The 9561-nt window shown below is 38.3% G+C and overlaps 1 protein-coding gene, 1 long non-coding RNA gene and 2 other non-coding genes across 8 annotated transcripts; 3 read left to right on the top strand and 1 right to left on the bottom strand.

Annotated features, from left to right (window-relative positions):
* Positions 1-15: 15 nt before the first annotated feature.
* On the top strand, positions 16-1182 carry LOC125983555 (uncharacterized). Its single transcript, XR_007486739.2, has 4 exons — positions 16-283; positions 393-445; positions 629-687; positions 857-1182. It is a non-coding gene; the product is annotated as an uncharacterized lncRNA (long non-coding RNA).
* Positions 489-558, top strand: LOC125984268 (small nucleolar RNA SNORD49). Its single transcript, XR_007486893.1, has one exon. It is a non-coding gene; the product is annotated as a small nucleolar RNA SNORD49 (small nucleolar RNA).
* On the top strand, positions 714-783 carry LOC125984267 (small nucleolar RNA R38). The gene has a single exon (XR_007486892.1). It is a non-coding gene; the product is annotated as a small nucleolar RNA R38 (small nucleolar RNA).
* Positions 912-7327, bottom strand: LOC125983518 (fas-binding factor 1 homolog). Of its 5 annotated transcripts, XM_049744862.2 has the most exons (29): positions 7092-7326; positions 6976-7006; positions 6813-6860; positions 6691-6736; positions 6553-6619; positions 6320-6452; positions 6142-6210; positions 5679-5837; positions 5471-5597; positions 5265-5392; positions 5095-5188; positions 4594-5013; positions 4440-4517; positions 4293-4372; positions 4072-4124; positions 3961-4006; positions 3743-3870; positions 3571-3671; positions 3266-3472; positions 3064-3171; positions 2789-2928; positions 2595-2713; positions 2365-2487; positions 2112-2288; positions 1870-2046; positions 1648-1785; positions 1490-1583; positions 1276-1394; positions 912-1062 (listed from the first exon to the last, which is right to left on the bottom strand). In XM_049744862.2, the coding sequence occupies exons 1-29, from the start codon at positions 7092-7094 to the stop codon at positions 970-972; spliced, it is 3306 nt and encodes a 1101-aa protein (XP_049600819.1). In that variant the 5' UTR covers positions 7095-7326; the 3' UTR covers positions 912-969. The 5 variants fall into 5 exon arrangements, with proteins under 5 accessions (XP_049600819.1, XP_049600816.1, XP_049600817.1 ...); XM_049744859.2 differs by having other exon boundaries at positions 2595-2928; positions 7092-7327; XM_049744860.2 differs by having other exon boundaries at positions 2595-2928; positions 6142-6195; positions 7092-7327.
* Positions 7328-9561: the final 2234 nt, after the last annotated feature.

The following is a 9561-nucleotide window of genomic DNA, read 5'->3' as shown; positions in this document are numbered from 1 at the left end:
AAATAAAAGCGGATTTCGTAAGATTTCCTGTCTCTTCTAGCTTGTCGGTTTAGCCGTGCAACATGGACGCTCCCTACCAGGCTAACGTGCAACAGTTTTTAATGCATCTCTGCTCAAATATTAAGTTAGTAAATGCAGACGTTCCTCCTTGAACTCATAGGTTGTTTGTAAGAGTACTTAGATGGAGAATCTAGCGACTTTACAATGATGCTAGGCTAGCTCGTTAGCCTCCATGGAACCAGCACGTGGTGCAGAGCATGCTAGTAGAAGTGAATAATCATGGGTAAGTTGTCATAATCGCTTTAATGCACACTTTTAAAATGCAATTTTAAAGTTTTATTATCCCTGTGGTCTGTAGAAACACGTTGCTGATGATCTTGTTCTTGTTACAGGTCAATTGTGCGCCGCTAGGTTTCAAATGCTGAAACAAGAGGACCTTGCAAAGGTTTGTATGACACTGTTCTGTTAAACTTATTTTGTAATATGATTTCTGTGATGATAACTGCTGCATAGGAAGTGCCGTCTGATGCGATAACTGACGACTGCAAACATCTGAGATTTGCACTCAGATTTATTCTTTGCATGGAAGATGATCACAAAATACTGACCATAACATTTGACTTATTAGGTGGAGTAAGTTAGCCGCCACCAGGAACATGAGGACTCTGTGGAAAAGGAATTTGAACGGTACGTATTGATGAAGTTTTGCAGATTAAAGCCTGTGATGAAAAAAGTTATCCCTGTCTGAACTTAAATGTTGAGTCATGGTAACCTGAGGCTTAATCACAATCACAATTTTACTTGTTCATCATAAATTGCTTCCAGTGTATAATTGTTTTATTATGTATCTTTTTAGGTGACATTTCTGCATTGGAGTGAATGAGCTGAAGAAAATCAGTCAAGGGAAAACATATTTCTATTTGATTTATTTTTAAATCTATAAAAATACAAATGTAAAGCAATTCTGAATTATAATGCTGTAGCCCACTGTGACTTCAGTCTGTTTGACTTTTTCTTCAAGTTTTCAAGGAAGACTTGCTGCTCTTGGAGGTAGTCATGCTCCTGTATGCATGAGTAATTTAGTTTAGAAATCCATTCAATGATTGAAGAAAAAAAAATTGCTTTCCTGCATATGTATGTTAATCCTTCACTGTGTGAGTTTCAATAAAGGTTTCAACACTTTGTCGTGCTCTCCAAGATGCTGTTTGATTCCAGTATGAATATATGAGAGGCAAAAAATCTATACACAAATTATATTAAACGATTGCTGCTTACCTTATGTGCATTGTACTTCCATATGGCCAAAGTTGCCTGGAGTGCCACAGATTGAGAATTGGGTACTACCTGATTGGTATTTAAAGTTAACTTTGGCTCCACGATTGCAGAACCCAGATCTATGAATAAATATGCAAATCAGGGTTAGTTTTTTTGCATAATGGGCCAATTAAAAATTTGTGAAACAGAATAGGTTGATATCCAAATTGATGACCTGGTAGAGTGGGAGTGGTTTGTGTCAAAAAGCCACTCGGAGGGTCTAGTTTAGACTTCTCCGTTGTTTCCTGAGGGTTGACTCGTATTCGCTCCTACATTGAAAAGAACAGGTATATTATGACTGCCCATAATATTATTTTGATAAATATGAAATACCTGAAGAGCACGTTGTTCGAGCTGCCTCAGTCTCTCAATCTGGGAATGAATGGTTCTCAGCCTTGCCTGGTGTTCAGACTCCACACGTTTGGCTTCTCGCAATGCTTGCTCTCCTTCTTCATACTTTTCTGCTGCCAGCTGCACACACGTCCAGTAACTGTTATGGAAAACGACTTCACAAATAGCAGCTATAAGAGTCAAATTGAGCAAATGTCGATTCACCTTGCTGAAGGAATCAACTTCCTGCGCTCGGATTTTGAGCCTAAGGGCCGTGGTGCTTATCCTCTCCTTTTCTTGCTCCAGTTCTCCTTTCAGTTTTTCCAGAACCTCTCTTTCCTGTGCCACAGCCGTCTCTTTCAGTTTCAGCTCTCCGCTGCGAAGCTTCAAATCAGCTTGTTCCTATTACAACAATATAAAATTTTATTTTTGGGGGATTTGTAACCGAGCAGATTTGCTGAGCTCACCTGCGCAAGACTCATAATGGAGCCCTCTCTTCTCTCCAGTAAAGTGCTGACATCCTGTTCGGCCTTTTCTCGACGCTGCTTTTCCTGAGCATGAAAGACGTTCCACTCGGCTGCCAGCTTTCTTCTCTCCTCTGCGCAATGCTGCATCACTGCCTTCTGCTCCTCCAATAACGCACGCTAAAGTGTAACGACAACAAAAGAGTCATAAAGGGAATACGATTTTTGTGGTGACTCGGCCTGTTTTAAGCCTTACCTTGGCTCTTTCCAGCTCCTCTCTCTCCATGGTCATCTGCATGGTCAGGGCACGTCGTTCTTCTTCCAGGCTTTTCAAGGAGGATTCTACCTTGGCTTGCTCTCCTGTCATCTTCCAGCGATCCTGAAACATGCATGGGGTTAATAAATTATTATTGAAATTACAACAAAGTCGCTCTTATTTGTTTTGGTAAAAACACAAGCGATGCTTCTTAACATGAAAGTCGTAACCTTCTCAATTTGTCTCTGTTGTTCATTAATCTGAGTGTCCATCTTTGAGATGATTTCCTTCAGGTAAGCTTTTTCCTCCGCCATTATTTTCTCTTGCTGAGCCAAACGATCCTGCATGACTGAGCGAAACATTGGAGGATTAATCGACCTTGTCCACTCGTAAATGTCGATCCGTGTGGGTGTGCGGCACATACTTCGGAGCTGCTCATCTCTGTGCCGCGCCCCCTGCTCCAAGCCATGGGTTGTGTGTTCATGCCTGCTCTCGACCAAACTGGAGAGATCTCCAAGACGAAAAGAAAACTGTTCCATCTTCTCTATTACGAGCGTTAGAGACCTGGACAAAAAAAAAAAAACGCATATTCTTAAAATCCTGACCACCTAATCAGAGTATTTTACGCACTCTTGAATGTTCACACACTTGTTGAGAAATAATCTACAAGCACAAAGTCATGCTAAATAAATCCTAGACCTGGTCTCAGATGTTGCACTTGTTACTGCGTCAATCTCTTCTTCTTTCAGCCTTTTCAGTCGATTAATATGGTCTTCGTGGTCTTTCTTCATCTCTGTGATGGATTTTCTGAAAAGAAAGAAAGGTAGGTGAGAACCTGTAAAAACTGTTTCTACAATGCCGAATAAACCTTTTATTATTATTGTCTTATTTTCAAGTCTACCTTTGCAAATCCCGGAGTCTCTCTATGTCACGGTCTTGGTCTTGCTGGAACTGGGCCAGTTTTTTCTGGTAGTGCGCCTGCAGCTCTGAGCGCTCCTTCTCAGCCGTTTGTGTTAGCGCAGCCAAGCGTTCGATGAGATCTTCGCTCTCCTGCCGCATCCGCATCTCCCTCTGAATTGCAGATTCCTCGAGAAGCTTGACGCGAGTCCTGCGAGCGGCGCGTAAGATGGTTCGAGTATGACTCACACTTTTTAAAACACATGGTGGGGAGGGCAAACAGTACAAATGTAATCTTGGAATCAATACTTGTGTGCGTTTTCCATGAGTTCCATGTCCTGTTTATGTCGCTGCTGGATACTTTCTAGCAACATCTGGCTGTGGTCTCGCTCCAGTTGCAGCGTCTTCGCCTGGACAAAAAACAGATGGAGGTCTCAGTTTCCGTAACCAAGCATCTTCTCCATCCATAGCGTTGAAATACCTGTGCCTCCAGCTGTATGATGCGTGCTTGTAAATCCTCTCCATCACCATGAATGTGCTCGTCGACTTTTTGCACGGCCCCAGCATCCAAAACACCTCGAAGCCCCAATAACTGTGACTGCATCATCTTTCAGCCAGAAGTGATCATGTGATGATGACAAAATGAAATTTGCAAAGTGAATAGGATTGAAATGAATCCGGAAACTGGGCTCACCTGTTGTTGTTGTAGTAATAGTTGCTGTAGGCTGTCAGCTGAAAATGGCACCTGCTCAAAAAGGGCAAGGAATTAAAATAAGTTAATCTAAATCGAAATGATGATTAAAAAAATACCTGTTGCTGGACAGCAGCTGATGAGTTTGTCTTAAGGTCTGGCTGCGGGAGCACTGAAAATAAAAGCATCCATGGGAATGATGATATACTCTAATACAAGAAATAGGACTTAAATATTGCAAAAATTTGCAAAAAAAAAATACCATATTTGTATTTCTTTTTTCCAAATATAATGTACAGGTAAAATAATGCCATAATATAAGAAAAAAACAAGAATATACCTTGCTTGGCCTTCTCTTCTTTTTCAGGGCCATGTTGTGCAGCAAGGCTTGGTTCTCCAAGTGAAGAGTTGAAAAGAATTCTACAATATAAAAAAATATATATATTCCATGTCATGTTATTCTTTTAATTCTTCAGCCAAAACCTACCCAGCATCCATGGAGGATGACGATTGTTTCCCAGGGATGTTATTTCTGCCTCTCCAGGCTTGTGAGGGGGCTTCCTTACTGAAAACCAGATGAAAAAAATCCCATATTAAAAAATAAAACCTTTTGAGAAACTGTGTAATCTTATTTCCATTACCTAACAAGTGACTCTAGATCCACTTCTTCTCCAAGGCCTAAATTTTGCTCCTGAGTTAAGATTTTGTCATCAAAGTTTGATCCCGAGAAAGATTTCTTCCTGCTCAGAGCTCCTACTAACCAGTCATCATCTTCCTCCACTTTCTTCTGGTTTTTGATCACCTCGGGTTTTCCTGCTTTGCTGTCAGTCAAAACTGAGGCATCCATTTTTGGATTCTGCTCACCAGACAGTGAGCGCTTTCTCTCCAATAAAGGAGAAGGAGATTTTGGAGATTCTATGGAGGTCTTCTTCTCTTTAACATTGTCTTCATCGTCTGCACTGAGACAGAGCCAGTCGGCTGGGTTGCGGGCTCGAGTGGAAGTTGGGGGAATGGGGGGCTTTTTTTCCGGGGAAGAAGCACTGACATCCTCAATGGGGAATCTTTTTTTTTTTTTTTTTTAAACGCAAAAGAGGAAAATTATTGATCAAATTCTCCAATATCAAATCAATTTCATCACGCACCTGATAGACTGCTGACGAGACTGTGGCCCTGAAGCGTTGTCTCCCACTGTGGGCTGATATGACCCAAATGTGAGGTCATCATCTAAAAGGACCTCTGAGAAATAGACATAAAGCTCCAAAATTATTTTTAAACACTACAAACATTTTTAAACACTACAGTGACATCTTACCTTTGTAGTTTTTCTCCCGAGATGAAGACTGGTCCTTCTTCCCGCCTGGTGGTGGCCATTCTGGACGTTGGGAATTACAGTTCTCTAAAATCTCATCGAGTTTGGTGCGAGGTCTCTGTGGTTGGTCACTATGGTGGTGTGATGACATATATAAAAAGATTCAGGCCATAAATATGTAAGATGAAAAAAAAATAAGACTTACTTACCTTTCCCTGTTGGAAAAAAGCACATTTTCTTTTTTCTTGGGAATTTCACAGTCCAGGCCAAGTTCGTCAATTAAATCATCTTTCTCATCATCAAACACGAGTTCATTTAGTTTCTTTGCTGCACTGGCTTATTAAAACACATAAAAGTGTGTTTGTGAGGTTTGTATTAAAACATGAAAAATAGGACATGCTGTAAAATAAGATTTACTTGTTTCTCTTTTTTGGCCGAGGGATGCAGAATGTGAAGGTGTAGATTTTTCAGGTTTGGTTGGTAGTGAAGTGGATTTGGATGGCGTCTTTTTTTTGGTTTGCGGTAAACTATCCAACAGGTCATCCAGGTCATCCATATCATCCTGGTCATCGAGGTCTGCAGAAAAGAAATTGATTGAAATAAAAGTGAAAATAAAAACAAATATAATTATTATTTTTTTAATCTATAATTTGATATGTAATTGTATTGAAAATTAATTGAGTTTTATTTATTTACACATTTATTTTTCTGTTTATGTTTATGTATTTGTTTACTTTTATTTTATACTATTTATATATTTTGTCATTATTTCTGTATATTTTGTATGTTTGTTTTTATTTTAATTTGTATTTATAATATTTCATTTAGGCAGTTTTGGGCTTGAAATGCAGAAGTTTCAAATGACAAATGCCAGACTCACCAAGGAAGCTGAACTTTTTGTTACGTGCTGAAGATGTATCTATCTTCTTCCCTCCTGTGGAAATTTCATCTAGGTGAAGCGGGGAAGAGAAAAACTCACTTTGCTCTCAGGAAAACATCTAAACCAATTTTTTAAATGAGTAAAGTGCTTCATAATAATAAGGCCACTGCTATATTACCTGCTTCCCTTGGTTTCATATCACTCGCTAGTATATCTGGTTCTGGCAAGGACTCTTTATTATCAGATAGTTTTTTTGTTTCTGCAGAAGTTGAATGAGAAGTTTTCTTTGATGCAGCATTCATTTCTGGGCCCTGTACAACAGTAAAATTAAAAACAGACAAACATTTAAAACATTTTTATATCTTATTGCTCTTTAATTATTTGTATCTATTAAAACACTCCTTAACAAACCTCAATGTTGTCTTCATCCAAATTTACATCGTCTAGAATACTGAAGATGTTTTCAATGTCAGATGTGCTGGAAAAAAGTATTCCTACATAAAATATATTATTGTTTCTCATTTATTAAATGCAATTACTCAAAAATACCTATTTCGTAATCCACCACGTCCTGATTTTCTTCTTAGTGGGAGTTCTGAAGAGTACATTTTATTAAATATTAAAAAGACTATTTTTTGTTTCATTTATTCCACAGAACTGCTATCACTTACTGCCACCATCAAATGAGCTTTCGAGGATATCTCCATCACCAAATGAGCCTTGGGTGAGCCATGAAAATGGAAATTTTCATTATTATTATTTTTTTTTACATGTATCTGTGTATTATATTTTGAGCTGTTCAGTAAGCCTGTATTGATGACATAGAAAACTTACTTTTAGTTGGTTTCCCATTTGGATTTGTGGCCTGAAAATTGCATCCCAGTTAAAAATAAAATAATAATGATTCAATTAAATCACCCACGAAGACTGCAGTCAATCAAGATACTCACCATTGTTTACCATTACTGTAGCAGTTAGCTAGCTACTTTAGCATCAATCAGATGAGGCATTTCGTCTCCAATGATGATTTCAAAAACTCCTGTTACGACTCATGCTTCGCCATTTTCAATAAAATAGTTAATTTAAACGTTCGAGCACTTCTAGCGGATTAGTAGCTTGGGCACACAAGCTCCAAGATTTGAACTGAGGAACATTTCCTGTTTACCTGCCGACTTGCATTGTGGGAAATGTTGTTTTCAGCGAACCCCGTTATGTGCTGTGCTTATGTTTCCTGTAAATTTGCAGTAAAACAAAATATGTTTTATTTTAAAATGTATTACAATTAAACCATAATGCATTTATTTTTAAACCATTTTTATTCAAAGTTAATTATTGCATACATGTACAACTCATGAATAAACATTTGCGTGCACATTTTATGGCATAGTATTAGCAAAATTAGTGTTTTTATTTTCATTCAATTATTCCAACCACTTCAGACATTACTGCGCTTGTCAGTGCAACCGATTAAATGCCACATAATGCTCCAAAAATCCCACCACCAGGTGGCATCGGAATTTACAAAATAATTAATAATAAAAAACGTTCAATTATTAGAATAATTCACATTTTGTCTATATTTAATTCAGCAGGACTTGTGCCTTAAGTTGCACCTTGATCAGCAAAATGATAAGCGTAAAATAACTTGAGAAATGTGTGAGCTTATTATCTTGCAAGTCTTTTCTTTTTATTTACATAGGCCTACTTGCCCAATTTCTAACTAGCTGGACTTTTAGTGTGATTTCAGAATGCTGCAAGTAACCCACATTAAATGCAACTACATAAAAACATCTTAAATTGCTTCAGTGTGGTGTGATGCAATAAGTGAGTTCAGTTCCAGTCCAGCAATAAATATCATTACAGCAATTAAAAACATCTGAATAAAAGTGTCATTTATCATGAAAATGATTTACTACATACTCCTTGGACTTTAGGGGTACATCTGATGCCTACATGCAAAGCCCTCTCCATAATACCCCCTGATAGCCCAAAATGGACAGAACTAATCCCATCCTTTGTACTGAAATTTAAAGTATGTTTAATGCAGTATTTTCAAAGGTTTGAATTGACTCCTAGAGATAACATGGCTTAACATTTTAATTCACCACAGCAGGTTACAGGATGATTTACAATATAAGTACATTCCTTTACTGTTACTTGCTGACACTTGCCCTGTTTGTACTTTTTTCCTTTTCACTCAGCATCAAACAAGAGATTATGTTATAAACAGTATACAGATGTGTGAGCTTTTTTTAAGCAAAGGGGAAAGTCAGCTTAAAAAAAAAAAAGAGGAAAACAGAATTTGACTATTTCAGACTTCATGTCACGTAAGAGACTTCCTTTGCAATTAGTAAAAAAGAACAGTTTTATTTTATTTTATTTTATTTTATTTTATTTATTTATTTATTTATTTATTTATTTATTTATTTATTTATTTATTCTGAGGAGGCACATTACTAGTTTCCGATGGCTCTCTGCCAGAAACTCTTTAACGCAAAGCTAACTCAAACAACAATAAAGGGTCATAGTGCAAATCTAACCAGCTTAAACTGGCATGAAAACACAAAAACGTTATCTTGAAACTGGAATTCAGCCCAAATTCCCTTTGCCTCAGTTCCCTGTTGCAGGATAAAGAGCATGTGCAGGAAAGACCAGAATGCTCAATCCTCCCCCCCCCCGACTTTGTTGTTTCTTCACTCCAGGTTGAAAACTTGGCATGAGCTTCGATGTGCAGACCTGTCCCGAATCAGCAACGGGAGAAAACAAGAAGACATGTAAGGAATTACCTCACTTATCCTCACGAGGCATGCTGGAGCCCATCCCAGCAGTCTTTGGGCGTGAGGTAGGGCACACCTTAAATTGATCGCCAGCCAATCGCAAATTATTGAAATTTTCATGCCCTGGGCCAAAAACCGCTACTGGATATTAGCCACTCATTAGCATGGAGAACAGAAAGGCCGGCCTACAAAATATCTGCCAATTTGAAGAATGTTGCAAGCAAAGTGACCCTTCATCATGCAGAAAAATAAAAAATCCAAATACACTGCCAAAACAACAAAGTAGTTAATCAAGAAATGGAATTCATCGACTCTTGTGTGGTGGTATGTAATGAAGTGATTAAGTACTTAATATGGAAGAAACAAGATATGTTTTAGGATCGGTAACCAAACACAGCCTCCTCACGATGGTCACACACTGCCGCCGATGACTTATGACTCATGAGTTATCGCAGGTCAGCCAAATGTAGAACATGCCAAGAAGATCCCACAGATATAAAGTTGGGTCAAGGTCAGGGTGGTTCCACTCTTTGAAAAAAAAAAAAACTGTGGAGGCAACTCATTTGGGTGGATGGAATTTGACCCCGGATTGATGTTTTGAATTCTTTCATGGATGGCATGCTAGTTTTTCATGGGATAACTA

The sequence above is a fragment of the Syngnathus scovelli genome, chromosome 16 (assembly GCF_024217435.2).
Source record: "Syngnathus scovelli strain Florida chromosome 16, RoL_Ssco_1.2, whole genome shotgun sequence".
NCBI lineage: Eukaryota > Metazoa > Chordata > Actinopteri > Syngnathiformes > Syngnathidae > Syngnathus > Syngnathus scovelli.
Note: the sequence above shows the minus strand (reverse complement) of the source record. Positions and strands in the feature narration are given on the sequence as shown.